General features: G+C 32.2%; 1 protein-coding gene across 1 annotated transcript in view; it reads left to right on the top strand.

Annotated features, from left to right (window-relative positions):
• LOC113398604 (steroid receptor seven-up, isoforms B/C) overlaps positions 1-15,761 on the top strand; it is an 82,497-nt gene extending 66,736 nt beyond the window's left edge. Inside the window, exon 4 of the mRNA XM_064216891.1 lies at positions 13,290-15,761. Within this exon, the coding sequence (XP_064072961.1) occupies positions 13,290-13,564 (275 nt within the window). The 3' untranslated portion in view covers positions 13,565-15,761. The remainder of the gene's footprint in view (positions 1-13,289) is intronic.
• Positions 15,762-22,509: the final 6,748 nt, after the last annotated feature.

Raw genomic sequence — 22,509 nt, 5'->3', positions numbered from 1 at the left:
TCAGCAATGGGAACATGAAAACCTTGCGTCCTCTCGTATATTTTCGAGCATTCTTTGATAAATCTCGAAGGTGACCTAAAAAACATGTTCTTAACAGCAATAAGCACATGGAGATACAAAATGACATCTCACATATTATGTAGGTATCTTGTGATAGCATCTAGGCATAATCTGATAGCGAATCAGAAATTCAACTCTATATGAAAACCAATAATATACGAATATTTTAAGAAGCAGCATACATCAAACTGCGAATTTATTTTCTTTGTTAAACACATTTGATTTTACGCACGTTTATTTGTAAATAAAAATCATATATTTAATAATAAGTATATTTTGAAAATAAAAGGAAAAACGGAGAATCAATCGCGTCCTTTTACCGTGTTAATCGGTCCGTCAAATTAGGTTTCCACCGTACTTGCGAAAGTGCTGACTGCTGGTGTAATGCCGCTGAGGGGCGACGCCATTTTGTTTTTTTTTTTCGGTTTTCACGGTATTGCGGGTCTATTACCGGGCTTTATGCTAAGTTAGTTACGCTTGGCATTTTATTAATATCAGATTTTGAACTTTGATTTTTTAAACTAATTTAAAATATGATGAAAATTATTAAGGACAGCCATTACATTTTCTTACTTGTTACTTTAAAAAGTGAGTCCTTTTAAGTAATTATTATACATTGATTACAGCTGCGTTTTGCAATAAGTGAAAATGGTATGTTCTAAGTAGGTATTGCTTTATAAATGTAATTAAATCTTGAAACTTCTTTTGAAATTATTTTTATGTTCTCGCGTTGAGGGAAAACCAGTTTGATTTTCCTATAATCCGCGTTACGCTTAAATTTCTTTCATATTTCAACATCATTCATGATCTCTGCACCTCGGTTAGCTACATAAATTTTTAAATGATCAAACAAAATAAAGTCTGGAAATTCATAAACATTGATAAGATTAATAAAAATATTTCGAATAAATACTTCTCGCTGCGTTTTTGAACGTACTATTGTGGTTAATACAATAATAAAATCCACATATGATCTTTTATAACGCAATTGGTGAATAAAATGGGGTTCATATAATTAAGGCCGTGTCGTGTTTCGACACGCGCCTAACAAAAGAGTGAGATTTTTACCGTCCTCTTGTACAATTGTGTCATCCCTCGCTCTAAACAATCCATCGATTATTATCAATGGTTCGAGTAACAAGAAACATTAGTTAGTGCCGAGTACGAATAATTATATGTTGTGATATATTACATTTTGTAATAAAAAAATCCACAATAATTTGTTGACTTTGGCTGAATTAATGTGATCCTTAAACCGTTAAGGACTATTAAAAAAATAAGCAGATGGATATGAGATGACTATTTTATGTGACAATTATCACGATGAAAATATAAATAAAAACTTACTACGTATGCGCTTTGACCAGAAGCACAACATAGACAATACCAGCCTAGGTCATAACAAACAGCCGTGTAAAAGAAAACAAAACCCTTTATAGTCTGTGGAAACCATACATATATCAGACACGACAATGGGTGGACTTTTTGCGAGCGATCGTGTACCGTGGCTTTTTGAACTGGAATTTTTTCACTCCATTCGTCGTGTAGGCGGGCTTTATTTCACCCCAGGCTTAGGGTTGGTCGATGTTGACTTTTTTATTATTTTTTTTAATTGTACTAAAAATAAAGTTTAGATAAAATTTTATCTAAATAACAAAATTGACTGATTATTACTATCATCGAAATTACACAAACTAGTGTTGTTTATTTGACATACAATATAATTGTATTTGTAGTATTTTACGATAAGTGAATATAAAAAATATTTTTTTATTAATTTTAGTCTCGTTTTAAAAAAGGGATCCCTTATTTTTTACAAGCTTTATCGTAGGTATAAAAATGCATATCGACATCCCTGCGTTGAACATTAGTTTCAAACTCGGACAGCCGTCCTCCCGTTCCGTGTACAGTCATGTTCATCTAAAAACTAAGTTTAGAGTCATGTCCATTACAGTACAAACGAGACTGTACGCGACTGTAATGCCTACTGCCAAAGTACAAAGTAACTACCCGTAGAACCTTGTCATATGAAAAATTTAAAGATGATCGATCTAGATACTTAATTTTTTTATAAAAATATAAACATACAAAAGTACATATGTTTGTGATATTATTTGTCAGTAAATTATAGCAATACTGCAACGAAACACATACATACTCGTATCGTTAGAACCTTATCATAATCGTATATTTAGAACCTTTCGTTGGAATAAGTTAAGATCGGGCATAAATTTATACTGTAATATAGTTTCACATGGGCCTTATTTATTTCTATGGTGCCCATGTTGACTGAACAGCCCATTTCAAAGTATCGTATTAGAAGCGGCGACAGTTATGGAAATAAATACACTTTTATGGTTATTTATTGTCAACTCCGGCGGATTGTTAATTTTATAAGGTTCTTCGACTTTATAATTTCATTATCATAATACATAAATAAATATATAAATAAATGTAGAAATTGGTAACTGAAATTTTGTAAAGAAAATAAATCATCACAAAGCTAAAGAATGTTGTGAAAATAACCGCTTTTGCGTTAAGCCGATATCGGCACTTTTTAATTTACTTTTTAATAACAGTTCAAGGAGAAAACCGTTGACCCAAAATGGCAGCTCATTTTCCGCGTTCTAGAACCTTTTTTAAACGATTAAACAGCACGTGACAATAATCGGGGCCGCTGTTATCCGTCGAAGTGACTTTGTCAAGAGGTATCATCGGTGTCAAGCACGCACTGAGCCACTACCGCCCTCTACAACGCTCTCGTACGTGATTAAATCGCGAAATGTCAAAGTGCAAAGATCTTTGTATCGCTCTCACCCATCGCTCAATGCTCTTCTCTGTGATATGTTCATTCATCAAAAAACTGCTAGAGGCGTATATGATAGTGCGATTAAAACTAGGGCGAGAAGTACGTTTTATGTATTTGTTGCTTTTTTTTTTTAAATTAAGATATAATTGCGAGTTAGATTTCATCGACTGTATACAACTATCGATAAGTCTTATCGAATTATTAATAAGTTTATTGTAAACCCTACTCTTAAATATTACACTAACGAGATAAATTCCCTTCATAAAAGTCGCTATTTATAAAAATGCTGCACGTATAATCAAAATCCTATAACCTTAACACTTATCCAATCTACCCGAGTGCAATACGCTTTTAACATTGCATTATGTGCCCTATTTAATACTCTATAAGGTGGAAAATGTTTTTGAACCTTCGGTGTAAACAATTGTATGGATGTGTACATGTGTCAATCTTTCGTTTTTCCGCCACATCCGCGGTCAGCTCTTTGTTATTCAAATGAAACCTGCCCATCTGAGCGAAGGGGAATAATTAAAGGATATTTAATAAAAAGAAGAAAAAACTAAAAATAAAATCTGTTTTCTATCTCTCTCTATTTTTTTAACGGATATATAAATCTATATATGTAAAAGGGAAATACCACTCACTGATTAATCAGAAAGAACAAATCTCAGAAACTACAACACCTACTTGAAATCTAGGGTGTAGACATCCGCTAAGATTTAACGAAACTCCACCCCTATGAAGATAAAACGGGGATTGGAAGTTTGTGTTTTATAAATTTCGCTCGGGTAAAGCCTCAAGTTCAGCTAATTAAAACTAAAAATATAGTCCATGATTGATTATCACAATCATGTCAGATAAGTCAAGCTTATCTTTTAAATCCAACGTGATGTTTTGTCTGGATTTTGTTAGAAAAAAATAAGTTTTCCTCGACAAGTATTTGAATTGATTATATAAAAGTATTGCATCTATATGAAGTCAGTTATATTCGTAATATAATTCAAGCACAGGGTAGTTGCTGTTACGATATTTAAGTTATATTACAATTCAGGATAAATAAAATTGTACATCTTCAAGTCTTAACATCGAAGCAGGAATCAATAACGCCTAACGAATATCTCTCCCATATAAATATAATATAAATTTTATCCGTGCACTAAAGAGTTGAGAAGTCCCGAGTAGTGATTTACTCCATCGTTAGTCCAGGCTAATTCTTCCGCGTTGCGAACCTGGTATCACTATTCTTTCTATCTCTTTCTCGCAATCGAGTTTACGACGTCATTAGTGCTATCAGTGAATACAGTGCGGAAAATCCTTAACATATATTTTTATTGCAATATCAGCTTTATATTAAGGGTAATAAGATTATGGGGTGTTAAAAATAGTACTCTGTACGTCGACGCAAAGTCACATAGTACGAGAGTAAAGAATGGCCAGCGATAGTTAGTTAAGGCGCGTTTTGTTTATGAGAATTCGATAGTTCCAACCGCTGTGCTGAGAGCCGATTATACCATACTTTGTGGTTGCCATCGTGTGAATTCCTCGATTACTCTTGTAATTTAAGCGTCGGACTAAAGTATGATTCTAGATTGTTTAGTCCCCAAGCTAATGGCTGTATTTAAAGAAATATCTTCGACCATACTTAAGTGTTCTACGTATTGAATTTAAAAACAAAATAATACCCATTTAACAAGAAAAGATTGATCGGTAATATTTATTAAATAAATATTAAGAGATTCAGAAAGTTATGAATCAAAAGCAATATCACGTATGAATTAATATAACAATAAAAAAAATATTTAAAGTAAAAATTTTCACAGATGTGTTACCATTTACAAATGACACATAATAAGCCGGGAACACACGTGACCGCGCTCCGATCTGATTGCACAGCCGCTTTATGCCTGAACTCGGACTATCAGTGACACTCTGACATTCTGAAACTGACAACCGCCGCTGACACCGACATCGCTCTTGTGACACTTTGACCCAGTTGACGACTTTGTAAACCGCATTGTTCTTTTATGTTAACTGTGTCTGAACGAACTGGAAATGTTCTTAATTGGTTTTCGTTAAAATCATATTTCAGACAGTAATAATCAACAAGTACAATTTTGTACTTATTTATTTTTACATGCTGCATTAACGATTTTATTTTATTATAATATTTACTTCTTGTATAATAAAAACATTATTATGAAAAAAGCATATAATATGAAACCGTTTTCAAATAAAACGCACTTTTCACTAAGATTTTTATGAATAAACTAGACAGTAATTTCTCTTTCCACAAGTACTTTACAATAATGAAATAATTAACATAGCTACCAGTAGCCGTGAAAGTATTGTTATGTCGTAAAGTAGCGCCACCCGCGGTGTTGTTTATGTCACAGCGATCGCGAGATAGCCTGCCTCGCATTGTGGACGCGTCTTTACAGCTTTCGCGCCTTTTCGCTTTCGCGTTCCACGCTTAAATCAACTTATAACTACAGATAAAACAAATACCGACTAGTTTTATAACATATTTTAATCCAGGTATTTTTATTATCGCATACTGTGTCTTAATAAAAGCTTTGATTTTCTTAACAAAAAGTAAAAACGGTTTCTTAAGATACTATTATTAACGTTTTAAAAATATAAGACAGATTATTTCAATGAGCCAAATCGCACGAGTCAAATCTCATCAAAAGTCCTGCGTCCAGAATGATGAAAAAAACTTATAATACAACAAAACATATTTACAAATACTCGCTCGCCCGCCCACTCAAAAGGTGTTTATTTAAAAATTTCGACACACAATACGAACGCAACCTTTTTTCTCTTTTCGCGCCATTTAATGCTATTTCGAGCCATTAGTATAGAATTCTATGAATTGTCAAAACGTTCATACAATATTCGACCTTATTCTTTTGATGCGACTTGTCTATTTCTAAAACTGTCAAATTGACGTTTTCGATCAACTTTTTTTTTTATTTTATTTTTTTGGGACACGTGTTTACAACGTTCAATTTGTGTCTATTGATTCATTGTCGGTATCTAAGATATTTATTACTTTTCAATATTGTCACCGTTATTTGGACGTTTTGATTAAAATTATTTATGTTAATGTTGTTTATGCCTAGTCAGTACATTTATTATTTTGTAAAATGTCGTCTATCTATGTTACTAACATGTTGTTTTAATCAAAGCATCTATTTTAAGTTTACAATAAAAGATATAATATTAATTCACGTCTTACAACATACTTATACGCCTTAGGAAAATGGGTTAGTTAAGTTGAAATAATTTAAAACGAAATTATCTATTTTGGAATACTTCAAGAATACATAGATAATTTATACGTGTTTATTAACTTATATAATTATCTTCATTATTAACAGTAATATGGATATGTCAAAGAAGATATATTTTTAATATATTTTGAAATATAATTATTGATTAAAGAAAATATTTACAAAATAGTCATATAGCTCGTGTATAATATGCTTTATTGGGCCACTATTTCGTTTAAAATAAACCGCAATACAATGATCAACCCTTTATCTAATTTACTTCATACCATAAACCATAGAGTTTTGTGTAACATTAGCACAAATTGCGAAACCTTACTAATAAAACGAAGTTTGTTCTACATTATTAACGTAAATAAACACCTCAGATCACGATAAGGGAAGGGTGTGATAGAAATCAACGTGACAAACACCGGGCTATTGTGGGTGCTAAATTTGTTTCGCTATTCCGATCTCCTTACGAGATTATTTTACGATTGTAAAGGCGCCATTGTTGAAGATGGAAGCGGGTACAGGATGCTCCCTCGAATATCGACTCCTTGCTATCAATATATAAACAATTTTGAGGATACAGCAAGTTTTGTTTTATATTGTTTTAAGCTAAGATTAAGGTAGTTTTCGATTAATCGTAATTCTGATAATTATGATTGGTTATGATATTCTTCAAAGTATTTAAAAAAAGGGGAAATGGGGGGGTTTACTTATAATTCCTTTTGCATTGTGTTCAATTCCACATCTTAACTTTATTGATAGACAATTCTAATTCAGGCAATTTTTTGAAAGAAGTGTATTTTAATTTTTTTTTTAATATTACGAGCAACCTATACATCATGCTTATTTTTCCGCCGATACTCCTGTACGCGTCAGTTATAATAAGATTCGGTCGAAAAGAGAACTATTATGTCCGGTCCATTGTTCGATAATGCTCATTCTTTGAGTCTTAGATGATCCCGTCTATGCAAACATCTGCTGAGCACGCCTACATCATGCTCTTTGCGCTATTTGTTATCTGTTGGCTTTATTATTCAATCTGATTTATAATCTGTATCCAAAAAATACCATGGTTGTATACAATTAAATCTTTTAATTTTTAAAGATATAAATAATGGTAATATTTTGTATGTTTTTCTATGATATTTTTTGGATAATTCTCACAAATTATCCAAAAAAAGGTTATTGTTCAATCAATATAATTCTATTGAATTATAATTTGATTGAATCTGATACTTCTTCAGAAAGTAGATAAATTCAGAATAAAACCCTTTATCAAAATATGTAAAGCTTTATTAACACCCGCATGACGCGTTTAATAAGCGGCAATTATTTTATTTTTATAAAAGATAAATATGGCGCGAACGAATGAATGAATGAATGCGGGCAGTCGAACTAACACGCTCGATCACCCTTTACTATTCAGTAAATATCGCTTAATAGTTCATAATAGAATACGTCATGCGTGCTCAATTACAAAAAATCTATTTTATTGATTTTGATTAAAATAATGAATTATAATTTTTTAATGTTCGTACGTGACAATTTGATTGAGATTAATACATTATTAAACACGCGTTGTTTTTATTCTTATAAATGTATGTACTAGGACCAATTTTTAGAAGTCTAACTTTTAATAAATTCGTAAGTTTCAATTTCTCAGAAAACGATTACGTATTATCAAAAAATTACTAATTTCAAATAAAGCGTAATAATGAGCAGACTCAATTTATGATGTCCCTGTTCATAATAAAAACTATTCTGAGAATGTTATGTGCCAAAAGAAAAAAAAAACATGAATAGATCAAATCGCGCATATTTAATTGATATTTTTTAATACTTTACTTTATACAATTCTCGACCAATATTTGTTTAAAAATATATTTGCTTGTATTAAGGGGATAATCCCGTAAATAATGATCCATTTCTAAATTATTTTCAATTGTAAATCTACATTATTCCTTAGCGGTATAGGGTACACCCGTACCGTATAAATTGTACTCATACGAAGCCATAGCGAAACTATTTACTATATAATCCTTAAATACGATTATTAACAATTTATATTCGATGTTAATATAAAACATAGATTCTATTTCAAATTAAAATTTAAATATTTTTATGGTCTATAAATGTTAAAATATATTATATAAATCAATTCTAAATTTGAAATTATTAATAAAATTCGTAACGGACGAGCGTCTCAGTGGCGCCGGCGCGCGCGGTCCTTCATTGCGGCAGATGGGACATTGATTTAGCGGGTCAAATCTGTTGACATCACCATCAATACTATTTGAGCCACTAAATGTTGTTCCAACCTCTGAATCACGGGTTCATATTTCATTATTAATATTTTGTAATTTAAAAAAAGTATTATAACTTAGTAGTAGAGCTTCATGCGAGCCACCCACTTGTCATAATATATTCTAACACTAAGCAGTATAATAATACTTAGTATTATTGTGTTCCTATTTAATGGCTGTGTGAGCCAGTGTAACAAGCACAGGGGACATAACATGATGGAACGTATTTCTTACAATGTCTATGGACGGTGGTGCCCACTTACTATCTGCCTACCTATTCCAAATAAAATATGTTTGCAAGTGACAGCTGTTAATAAAAAAAATACAGAAAAATGTATGCGTATACAAGTAATATTATTACAGCATCTATTACGTTTTATCGAATAATGAAACTCGGGTACAAGAGTGCATTAAACACACAATTACTACGATTCATTAAGCTCATCTTATTCTTTACTGGTCATTCAGACCGGGGTCGTATCAATTAAAGTATATTACATTGTTACGTCGACGGGCGCAGGGTTAATTACTATTGGACGATCTAAACGTGATATTGGACCAAAGATCAGCTCGGATGTTTGTTGGGCACCTTTCGATTTCAGTGCTTTAAGGTTAATAGTTTAACAAGACACATTGCTTTTTATACAAATTTATTTTAAAAGTAACATTCTATTCGTTGTTCGTTTTTTAATTATTTTTTTTTAATTGTACAACTAAATTAACCTTACCAAGTTTCGGAAAGACAGTGTTTCTATCATCGTGAAATAATTGCAATTTATTAAAATAAAATAGTCTGAAATGCATTAAATAATTTCCCATAGTAACTATTTCGTTTTGAACGTTTTGTTCTTGCAACGAATTTGATTAAATTAACAATAAGTTTATAAAAAATACCTAAACGTATGAAAATTTGATAAAACAACATCGGCATACTTTATGAGCTATCATTATATATTTACATTAGTCATATTGAATTTATTTCATGTCATAAAGTAATTTCAATGAGTTACGCGCCCTTACATCAATACAACAATATTCATAATATAATACAACAATAATATTGCCTTAAGTTTGCTTTTTTTGAAATATACACACTTTAGTACATAGATAACTAGCCTAAATGACTTTTAAAATATACGTATTATAATTACTGTTGTATACGTATTAACAGTAACTTACGTATTACAACAGACTAAAATAAACGTTTTGTTCTTGCAAGATTTCAATTAAATTATAAACAAAAACAAAACATACCTAAACGTTTAAAAATATATTTAAATAACAGTTTATATAGTATATAGGCTAGCAAGTAATACATAGACCGATTCAAAGTTTATCAATTACGTTCATCACAAACAGCTGCTCCAGCGACAATTAGTATAAGTGCATAGAATTGTACTTGCGTCACCGTCGAAGGCGTGGACCAGGAATTAAATTTGATAGGCATTAGCTACTGGTGATCTGGGTCGCTGAGACCACTATTAAATATCAACAGTTTGAAAAGATTAAGATTACATTCAAATGTTTAAGGACCCACAGTTTGTTGAACTTATGGTTGCTATTGAAGATCCATCATAGAAGAGGCAAAATGGTCTATTAAATAGATTGCGAACATCGATGCTATTTAAACGATTATATGTTACCATAACCTTATTAATTTCCTTATAATTTTTTCCAAAAAAACCTAACAACCATTGGTACATATCGTGAAACATTAATTTTATTCTTACTTCTAAAGAACTGACTGAACTGTAAGCCCCAAGAAATATATGTCAAGTTGGCCTCTTAGATTTATAAGGAAATTTTAAATAGTTTATGTATTTAAATCCTCTTAAGAATTTTGTTATTACTTATTTTATAGCAACACCCAATGGTAAGTGGTCACACCGCCCATAGACATTAACACTGTAAGAAATATTAAGCCTTCCTTACATCGCCAATGCGCCACCAACCTTGGGAGTTAAGATGTTATGTCCCTTGTGCCTGTACTTACACTGGTTCACTCACCCCTCAAACCGGAACACTACAATACTAAGTACTGCTATTTGATGGCAGAATATCTAATGAATGGGTGGTGCAAACCCAGGCGAGCTTGCAGAAAGACCTAAAGCCATGTAAATAATTATTAAGTGATTGAAAATTATCAAAGTTTGCATTATTCAGTTTAACCACTAGCACAGTTACAGTCAATGCTTACATTCAATGTTAAACAGTTACAGTCAATGATGATAGTGAATCAATGAAAACATAACAAAATAATTAAAAGAGTATCGAACGGTTACACGGGATATCTAAATGATTCTGATTATATTCTGATATGCAGTATCAATTTATTATGGAACTGTTTCCTACCCTCTAACTAAAGAACTTTCGCTCAGTAGAACATTCACTGGTGCATAGTTTATTAATTATTTTGCAGTCAAGAGCTCCCGTTATTTGAGTTAAAGAAAACAAGTAACTTTAAAAAATACTTAATTGCTGATAACATACACAACATTTCATGAATATAATATAGGAGATTATGTCAATTTGACTTGCGATCACTGTAATGCTTTGCCCTTCGTATTTTCTCCATTGAAGGAGGCAACATTTACCAGTTGAATGCCAAAAGTTACGCTTACAAAGAAATACGTATTGCTTTAAAAAGATAACAATTTACTACCAATGAAATACAAATATTCTTATATTTTACTCTAATTAAGCGTAAAGCTTTACATGGGGGTAAGGCAATAGCCCAATAGCCCAGTACTGAATTATTACGTCAATTTATAAAACACAAGTTGTCGTCCGCGGGTTCGCTCGCATTTTATATGTTAGGAATAACACGCGTAGTCAATGTCCTTCCCTGTAGTTCAAATTCGCTTCGTATCAAATTTCATCAAATTCGATTCAGTTGTTTAACCGTGAATAAGTAACAGACAGATAGACAGAGTTACTTACGCAATTATATATTGATATATATATATATATCTCTTCAAAGACCTTCCTAGTAATTTTTCATAATATAAGTACCTAATGACTATCCCTGAGCCCGTCTCCAAGTGGGTTAATTTTTAATTACACCTCACGCACATGTCAGTTACAATTTTTTTAAGTGGTCACTTTATTACTATGACACGTATCTTATGAGCGGTTAAATTGAGAATAACTCTCATTATGCCTATTATCACAAGTGGGTCAAGAATAGTATGGTGATTTGTTTTTTTTTACCTACTTTGTTTGTTATGTTGTATTTACAGCTATTTAAATATCGGTTGATTCGGTTATCCGCATATTATTGATTTTTATTTTGAAGGTTATTTTTTCGTTGTCTATTTTATATTGATTCGACTAAGCCAATGAAACTTTTTGGTCACGATTAGGGTACAATTTTAAGTTCGAGTTTCTGTGAAACGTAAAATGTGTAATGTTACGGTGAAACTATTCTATCATAAGTTTTCACTTCTGTCACGTTTAGGTATAATTAGAAAACGTAACAGATAAAAAAATTCTATATAGAAACATTCTAACCAAAAAGCATAGTATAATAAATGAGAATTCTTAAATTATTTAAAAACACAATAAAAACCTCTTTGATGGAGATATCGTTTACAACTTAAAACAGAAAAAAAACATTTTCGTATGAATAATGACCGTAAAAACATTCCTCATCTCAATTTCCTTCCCGAGCAAAGGCAGCCCTACATCTGGTACCGTAATGACAGTTTTGTTTACCGCGTCATTTCGCCACCGTATAACAATAAAAAATATTAATGTTCCAGCAAACGTACTGGGGTCCTAATCGCATTAAGACGGCCTGCGACCGTTCACGAACTATTATACTAAGACATTTTTATATCTGGGGTCTATAACGGAAAGGATTATTTCGTATTACGAAACGAGTACCGTGAAGGAAAGAATTAAAATTGTGATCTTTTTCGTAGATTTCTTTTACATCTGATGAATGTGACATGTTTAATATAATATGTTATTACTTACGGTTTATGATTATTAAATATATTAATCAACATATGTGATTTTAATATGTAATAAAAATGAATGTTTTATTTTATTAGATATGAATACTCGTATATGTTTTTTAATAGGATGCAGTTAGTTAGGTAATTCTATATTTTTTTATAATTCATTATAATAAATGTTTATTGTAATGTCTTTTTTATAATTAACAAGAAAACATTACTGGCGTCTGAAGTAGCTTTATCTTTTGGTTGAACCGTAATACGCTTAATATATTAGAAGGATTTCAATGTAAAATATTTTTCAAACTAACGTTCATTGTATCACGCAAAAATCTTTTTCAAACCGTCAAATACCGTTTTTTTAAAGTTCATTTCGGACGCAAACATTTAGTTTTATAAACGAAGAAACATTTTAATCCTGTCTTAGAATTGCTTTTACGACTATAACTAACATTGCTTTACCCAACAGCCATTAAATAAAATATTGTCACTTACGGGAAAGTTGTCAACTGTTACTTCAACAAAATATGTTATTAGGACAATTATTTGACACTTACGTTTTAATTGGTCATCAACCAAATAATACAATGGCCAGGTGTATCTCAACTAACGAAACACCATCTCATGATTTTTACAACTTAAATATTACGAAACAAAGCAACATCGCCGCGCTTAATGTAGCGTATATATTACTTTTATCTACCTGAGTTTTTGAAGACGATGTCGTTTACATTTACATAAATAAAAGTTACTATTGGGGGAATATGACGTTAATATTCATCATTATATTCGTAGGAAATAACGAACCGTTTTAACTTTAAATCGATCACTGTGTCTTCAAGTTATATGTTTTAACGTATGTATGTCTTCTTTGCAGATGCCTGCGGGCTATCAGACGTACCACACATAGAAAGCCTGCAAGAAAAATCTCAGTGCGCACTTGAAGAGTACTGCCGGAGTCAGTACCCCAACCAGCCCACGCGTTTCGGCAAGCTCCTACTGAGACTGCCCTCGTTACGAACCGTGAGCTCGCAAGTCATAGAGCAGCTGTTCTTCGTTAGATTAGTGGGTAAAACCCCCATAGAGACATTGATAAGGGACATGCTGCTGTCAGGGAGCTCCTTCTCGTGGCCGTACATGGCGACCATGTGACATACAATGTGGAGACAGCTCGCGGCGGCCTGATCCACGCCCTACGGCTTTCCGCCATATCTGCCGAGCCAGCGTTTCGACTTCCAAAGGTACCAGCGTGAAGCGCCCGAAGACGCCGTGACGTCATCCAGCGAGTTCCAAGACTCGGAACAGACAGCATCCGAAGAGTATTTTGGATCGCGAAGCAGAGACAGCGAGAGAGCCGATCCGTGCCCATCATTCGATCCGATATCAGCGTTCTACCCGCCGAAGACGGCAGAGCACGAAGTCTTCGAAGCAAGCAATAATTGTGAAACTCAAAAAAACGCTCAAAAAACCTCGATGATGATCGACAACCTCCTAAACATTAGAAGTGAGTCTTGTTCGCAAGCGAACATAAAATGAACTCTTAGGGTATATTGGGGTCAGTAGTGACATAGTTCAAGTTATTTTGTTCCTCTGTAATATATTTAGACTAGAGATAATATTTAATATTGTAAATAAAATGTTTTTATTATATTGTAAATGTATATTTAATGTGATAAGGTAAAAGAGGCATGTTTTCTACGACGTTCAATAAGAGAGCTCTTTAAGCGATATTCCTAAATTGGAATTGATTTTGTATTGACTATATCTTCCGTAAGCAGTAATTTATATAGGCGAAATTTAAATATTAGCAATCTTGGATTGGCAGAATGCAATAATAGAATACTGAGTGGCCGATGTACGTGGATATGTAGGCGGACGGTTTTAGTCGTTAAAATTGCGAATTTTTGATGCAATAAAATATTCCAAGCCCAAAGTTCTGTCATAAATGAATTTCTGTTTAGGTGCTATAAAAATACTATCGGATTTTATTTGAACTGATCTGTTTTTGATGTTCTAAAATGCAGCAATAATGAAATAAAAATATCGTAAATTTTTAATATAATGTAAGATTTAAATTTTTCTTTCACTGGTGCTTTTAAAAAACGTAACTTTTTTTTTTTTACCTGTCAAAATGTACAAACTTTGTATAATTCCGAGAAAGCATTTATTGTATCGTTTTTTTAAAAGATTTTCGTAAGCAATAATAATGTTAATTTGTGTGTAGAGGTTTTATATGATTTCATAGTGTTTTATTGTTTCTTATATCGTATTAAGAAAATATCTTTATATCGAAACATTTTGAATGTGTTTAATTAAAAACATCCTAAGTCAGTTGTAGTGGCAGATTTTTTTATTTTTTAACATTTCTCTTACAACAAATTCGTAGCTTGTAAGTAAAATGTCACAAGTTATTTAAATAGACAAGCTATATTGAGGCTTATGTACTCTAATTATTATAATTATAGTATTCAATATCGTTCTTGTCGGAATTGTGTCATTGGTACACGTTTAAAATCGCTGATGAGATACGAATTTGTTGTTACAAAAAAATACTACTATGTAGAAAAATAAAAACGTACACAAATAGTCATTACACATATATAATTCTATAGAATATTTCAGTTATAAGATATTTTTTGTTTTGTTTTTTTGAAAACATAAATACAGAAGAAGAAAAATTAACAAAAGTCCTCGACAATTGGATTTATATACGAATATAATCGTTAATAATGCATTGATTACGTTTAAAAAAAATATCATCCAGAGCTCTACAAACTCAGTTCTCTAAGAATTGAATAAGTAACTAAGGCAATTTATTTTATACATATTATTTTATTTTCTTAAATAATTTAAAGCCGTACAAAAGTATAAGCAAAATTCATAACATTTCAATATACAGAATATTTATTATAAACGACTATGCAAAATGAAACGTACGAATATGTTTTTTTTAGTCCAACCAATGCATTTGTATCTCTAGACATGTGACATAAAAAATTACTTATAAGAGCAATATATGCCTCTCTTTTTAACACCAGTTTTCCTCATTGAGCATAAACTCTCTTTCATGTAATACGTTTATTAATTAAGAATGAATTCCAAATTTGAAATTCGTTTTGTCTAGAGATAAATTATCATTGAATATCTATCGTAACTTTTTATTATGATTTGTATGTATATTTTCTACTCTTTCACTATTGTGAAAACTCCTGCCAAATCTACGACATGTAAAAGAGAAGGAATGTATTTATTCGCAATAATTGTACAGAGGGTGTAATTATAGAGTCGGTGTGTTTGATCGGAACTGTATGAGAAAACGTAATTGACGAATAAAAAATGTCTTTCTGGATTCATTTGTTTTATTTTATTGAATTATCTTGCAATAAAACCTTTTTCATTTACAAAAACTCGTATTTTATATTTATCGTATTTTATAAGGTATAAAAAAGGAGGTCGTAAAACGTATTGAAAATTTGAGTCATAAATAACTCAATGCCATCAACCAATCAAGTATTTATGATGATAATAATATTTATTTGACCGAATCCGCTACAGTGGCCATTGTACCTGCGTAGCACATAGAAATTTGCACAAAAATGTGTGCGCAGATGCAAATAACTTTCTTCGTTCACTTACTCTCACTTTAATCGATACTACACACCATCGCTACATCGACTTTATAGACAAGTAAGACTAATTAATTGCCTCGAGTATCGCTAACACGTTTGTTCCCACGTGCCTCGTGCGTACAAATCAGAGATTGCGTGCGCACCTGTTGCACGCAATGCTTTCCCACACACACGCACATAGAAAGTAACCGCAGTACTGGATGCTGTAATCATAATATGTTGACGCAAATAATCTTTTTCAGTAAAATTTTTAAAATATAATTTTTTTTTTTGGAGTCATATTTTTCCTTCAATATTTTAAGAGGAAAATTGTAACATTATTAATAAAGAAAAAAAAATATTTTAAACATACTAATGGAGTTTTTAAAGAATACGTTACCTATAAAATTAGATAATTAGATAATAATTACCCTTTTAGTCAATTTAGTCGAAACGTAAATTAAAAAAAAAAACACATTAATTAATAACGAAACAAGGAAAAGCACATGTATTTTTTTTTAATAATACAGCTCACTATTTTCCTACTATATATGTCAATGGCTGTTTATACAATGATCATTGCCAAATTAAGAAAAAATATATCGATAATACTGATATATTATCGATATTTAGAAACAAATCAGTATAATATGTAAGTCGATGTCTCAACTTCCGACCACCTGCCAGCAAATTCACCACCTGCGCCACGGTTGACGATATGAACCCACTTAAGTGTAAACACGCAATTATTTGCGCTGAAATGGCCCAGTGGTTAGAACGCGCGCATCGTAACCGATGATTGCGGGTTCAAAAAACAACACTGAATTTTAATGTGCTTAATTTCGGTTTATAATTCATCTCATGCTCGATGGTGAAGGAAACATCGTAAGGAAATCTGTATGTCTAATCTGTATATATTATACATTCCCGAATTGGAAGCTTCCTTCTTCTCAAAGGGAGAAGAGACCTTAGCCCAGCAGTGGGTTACCTACAAACTTTTCCCGTCACTGTTCTCAATTATTAATAACAACAGATTACGACGGAACTTAGATGAAAATCAACTCGATTTACAAAAAGTTCGGGTAAGAATATTATTTCTCCACGAAATACATATTTGTGTAATTGGTTTGAGTTGAATAAGAAAACACAAATTTAACTCAATTATATTATTATTATATATATTTAGATTATTCAATTATTATATTTTTAAGTTGTAATGGTGCAGCGACTAAAACAAGTTGATTAAATGAAAGCTGTAAGCCCAAATCCAAGTAACGAATGTTGATATAACCATGTCCTTATAATTCAACGCGTGTTCGGTAGTGAACGAAATACGACTGAAAAACCAACTCACAGTATAAATAATCCAAAAGTCTTAACTCCTTAATAGTCATAATAAATTGATTTATTAGAACGCTACTGAGTTACTTGCCAATTTTTCTCGGTATCTACATTCCGAATAAGTGATTGCTTCATATTTTAGTCACGCTAATTTTGGGTCGATGCTTTCGTTGACACACTGCCCCATCTCATAGTGAAACAGTGTTAAGAGCCGGAGCCGCCTCGGAAAAAACTGAAGCGAATAAACGATCCAAATAATTTTCTCTTATTCCAAATAATGTCTTTGTCCCATTTGCAATCGAAACACCTTAATATTTTGGAGCAGTAGTGCAAAAAACCTTTAAAATATAAGTATAACATCTCGCCCTATTACCTTTGCTGGTTACAGGATCTCTGGTTAATTTTTTTGCCTAGAAGATCGGAATTGCAATTTAACGGGGAAATGCTGCTTGCATTCTTGCATTCCACGATTTATAGAGTAACTATTAATATAATATATCATTTTAATTCGTGTATAATTAAGCCCTTAATGTAAATAATCATATTTAAATAAATATACATTAAAAAAAATGTAACAAAATGTGGTGCTGTCACCGTTCCACCGTTAAACTGTAACAACGATAGGCAGCTGTGCTGAATCAAAATCCGTTCAGGTCAAAAGTCTTCAACCGTTGGTCACGCACACTGGTTTGACGTAACGTAACGTCACTTCACGTCCTCGTAACCAAAAATTGAGTAATTATTACACTGGGCGTAAATTGGTCTTTCAGAATATTTCTGGTAATTCTTAAAGCCTTAGATGTAAACATTAGAACTTTTTTTTACATTAGCAGCCTGTAAATTTCCCACTTCTGGGCTAAGGCCTCCTCTCCCTTTGAGGACAAGGTTTGGAGCATATTCCACCACGCTGCTCCAATGCGGGTTGGTAGAATACACATGTGGCAGAATTTCGTTGAAATTAAACACATGCAGGTTTCCTCATGATGTTTTCCTTCACCGCCGAGAAAGAGATGAATTATAAACACAAGTGGTGCCTGCTTGAGTTTTAACCCGAAATCATCGGTTAAGATGCACTCATTCTAACCACTAGGCCATCTCGGCTCAAAGAAATAGAATACATAATATTTTTCGGAATTGTCCTTATATCGTTTTGCAGAAAACAGCATATTGCTATTTAAAGCAAAATCAGTAACCTTGATAGAGAATATTGATAGATCGCATTTAAAGTTAGTAATCGTGGAAATGAGCGAAAGTCGCAGTTTCAAATCAGGCAAATATAACTTTTATTTTGTGTCGTTTGCAAACAAAAATAACGATCCAGAGGCATCCTGCATATGTAAGATAAAGTTATACTACATCCAAATTCTACGATTCACTGCAATAGAACAGCGACTGGAATGAGTTTGAAAATAAGTTTAAAATTGAGTCTATAAATAGTTAAATATGAGTAAATGGGCACTACCACTGGAAATAACTCTCAAATACTTACTTCTGCTTCTACATACTTCAACTTTTAGCGATTTTTACAAGCACTTTTGAATTGTCATTTTACAAAACTAAGTAGGGCTATCAATAATAGAGGCTTGTAGTATACTCAGAACGAGTGCAGATGTAATTAATCTTAGGTGTAAAGATTTGTTAATTTATTTGCAATTCTAAAGTTGGACAAATAACCTGGCTAGGGGTTTGCGCAGGCCCGTTTGGGTTCACTAATTCATCATAATTCATCATTCGGCTTAAATACCATAAAATATATATTTTCTATTGCAAGGAGGTTTTATTACATCTTACATTAATTTATTACTATATAAACAAAATTCTCCTTCGTGTAAGTAAGTAATTTTAAAAATCAAAAGTTTGTTTGTATGGTCAATAGGTAAAGTTTGAAGCTTGAGCCGATTTTCACAAAATCCTACGTAGACGTTAAACGTCGATTGTATCGGATTCTTATAATTTTAATTTATTATTAATAAAAAATATATAAGGATTATTATATTTCAGTTGACTATTAGCGAGCTTAGCTAACAGCTAGCGAATAAAATCATAAGCAAGTTTCAATTTGTTTGTACTTTCTTTTAAAGTGATACAGTTTTGAAAATCATTGTTTTTGGAAGAAATATAAAAGATTTTTGAGGACTGTTTAGGATTTGAAATATTCTGGTACCAATAGGGTACCGGTATAAAGTTTAAGTGATGTTTCAAGACATGGCTATAGGTAAATTTTCAGCTTTTCAGTAGGGTTATAGGGCGGTAGGCGTGGCAAAGGTCGCCCAATGGGGTCGGAGGTCGCGACCCCCGACCCGCGAAGCTACAGAGGTGCGCGCAAACTCCACGACCCGATTGATTCGCGCCTGAGCTTCCCTGAATTGACGAATAGGTATTAAGTAAGGCGTTGTGTTGAGTTATAGATGAATGTGAGTCATCCTACTATATATTATGTATCTCAATAGTTTTAAACTTTTCTTACACAATATTATAATGTATATCAAATCAGGTCATTTACTGTGTCGTTTCTAACATAATGGTAGGGCTCTGTGCAAGCGCGTCTGGGTAGTCACCATCATCACACCACTTATATTATACTTATGTTGTGTTCCGGTTAAAGGGTGACTGAGCCAGTGTTACTGCAGCTACAAGAGAGATAGCATCTTAGTTCTCAAGAATGGATGTTAGAAATGTTTAAAAAATACGATGAAAATGTGTATAGTCGAAGCCCACCTGCCAATACTATAAAAAAAAATAGAAATTAAATATAAGTAAAGTTATTTTACAGCTGTCGAGTAGCGATTGGGCCATCCGATGAAACTTCCCACGATGAGATGTACCATGTTATGTTCCTTGCCTATAAATACACTGGCTCACTCGCCCTTCAAATTAATCATAGCAATAAAATTTATTGATGTTAGTCGACTAATTAATGTACGGGTACATAACCAAATGCATAACAACTGTGCCAAATCATCAATGACACACAGCAAAATAGAACACACAAGAAATACAGTTTTATTTTATTTTATTTAAACATTATACAACAAACACCTATATAGTCTAGCATTGATTTGTTATTATTAAGTTTTTTCTAACATAAGATTAAAAAAGTAATTTATTTATTATTTCATACAGTTTCATATTATAGTTATGACAATCTCCTCCACCTTACGTTTAACTACGCGATAGTTTAGTGGCACTTTTGTAAGGCTATAGAATATAACTCTGTTGTTTCAAATCAGAGCCGAGATGGTCCAGTGATTAAAACACGTGCATCTTAACCGATGATTTCGTGTTCAAAGTCGAGCAAGCAACACTGAATTTTCAACTGCTTTATTTTTCTTTGTAGTTCATCTCGTACTTTAGGTTGTGAAATATCATAAGGAAACCTGCAATTTCAACGAAATTCTTCTAGATGTGTTGGAACAGCGTGGCGGAACAAGCTACAAACCTTTTCATACGGAAAGGAGACCTCAGCCCAACAGTTTTACATTTACATGACAAACTTGGGATTGAAGATGTCTCACAGATGAGCAAATGCTCTTGTTAAAGACAAGGATGTATATCCCACCAAGCTTACTCATCTGCGATACATTCAAATTTCCCCAAGATAATTTATTTTAAGGTTGATCAAAATATATGTATATTAATTTAACACATGAAAAAATGTGAAAATGTTTGCTATCATTCCAACCGTTCCGAATCGTTTTCTATACAATATGCTGTTCCGGTTCGATGTGATAATACCGTGATGCAATTGGCAATTTATAAAAAAAAAAACAAACAGATTCTAAAAGAAAGGAGGTTATATTAGTTACAAATATTTGGTTTTGTTATTTCGTTTATATTATTCGTAATCAGATCAATCGCTTTTTCTATTTGCTGTATACGTGAAAACAAACTGCATACTAATAGGTACGATTTAAGGAGCTCTTTTTGTAGGCATTGTGATGTATGTTTGAAGATTCGAGCGATAAGACAGACGGACAGACAACCAGTATCTAGTAAACGGCGCTGCTACACCTATTGGATAGGAAATGTAATGGAGACGTCAAGAGTTAACTATTTTTTATCTATGATAGAATATTTTAATTATAATATTAAGATTTAAATACATTCCATTGATTTTTATCGTCACAATAAATAAACTGACTACAAAATCAACTTTTAAAAATCGTTACGTTTTTAAAACTATCAACTACATCAGAAACAAAATATTAATAATAAGGCTGTAAAGAAAACTATCATTTACTAAATTAAATAAAAAGTGCAACTATGTTATAAAAATGAAACCTTTATATCAGTTACGTTACTATAAATTGTTTTACTTTAACTCAGCATAATCTTTTACTCTCATAAGAATTAGAAAGTGTTACCTACTTACAAAATTTACATTAAAAATTAAAATCGATGTTCGATTTTTGAACATCAAAGATCATCTCCACTCGTCGTTGTTATCTTCACGCACCTAATCGCGCGGGTGGTCGCGCCTGATTGTGATTGACAGTCACACGTCACACCATCACATCCATCACTTACCAACACTATTTCCCTATAAAACACAACATACGTCGTTCGTTTTAAACCGACCATGCGTTCTCAAAAGAACAAAAAACCAGCAATGAACGTTAAATATTTTTTAGGTCTGCTGTAAGTTTGAACAACGATATTTACTGGTAGGTGGTCATAGTTAACTAGACTTGGGTGTCTGAGGCTTTGAACGTTCCTTTTGAATGTTAGTAATGTATGGACGATTGACAGGCCGGTGAGAAAGGATGTGTTATATCAAAAGATTTTGAAGTATTGTATCAGATATGATGTGAGATGTCCATTCATTATATAAGAACTTTCTGTCAAACAGTTTGGATAAGAGGCGATTTTCTGTTATAGACTAAATTTTATCATTAGCTTTTTATAATTATAATATAATAAAAATATTTAAAATAATATTAATGAGATTAAGAATTCGAAATTTGCCTCTTGCTTAAAAGATGTTTTTAAAAATTGAACGCATTTATAGAACTCCTTCATTTAAGGCTGACACTGTATGTTCATGTGTGTTCATGCGTATGGACTTCATTTGGCGACAATATGACAAACTGCAAATAAATAACTCGGCTTGGCTGTTGCTTTTGTTGTTGTTGTTGCTGTTGCAGACGA

The sequence above is a fragment of the Vanessa tameamea genome, chromosome 14 (genome assembly GCF_037043105.1).
Source record: "Vanessa tameamea isolate UH-Manoa-2023 chromosome 14, ilVanTame1 primary haplotype, whole genome shotgun sequence".
In the NCBI taxonomy this organism is placed as follows: Eukaryota; Metazoa; Arthropoda; class Insecta; order Lepidoptera; family Nymphalidae; genus Vanessa; species Vanessa tameamea.
This window is presented reverse-complemented; position numbering and strand designations above follow the sequence as displayed.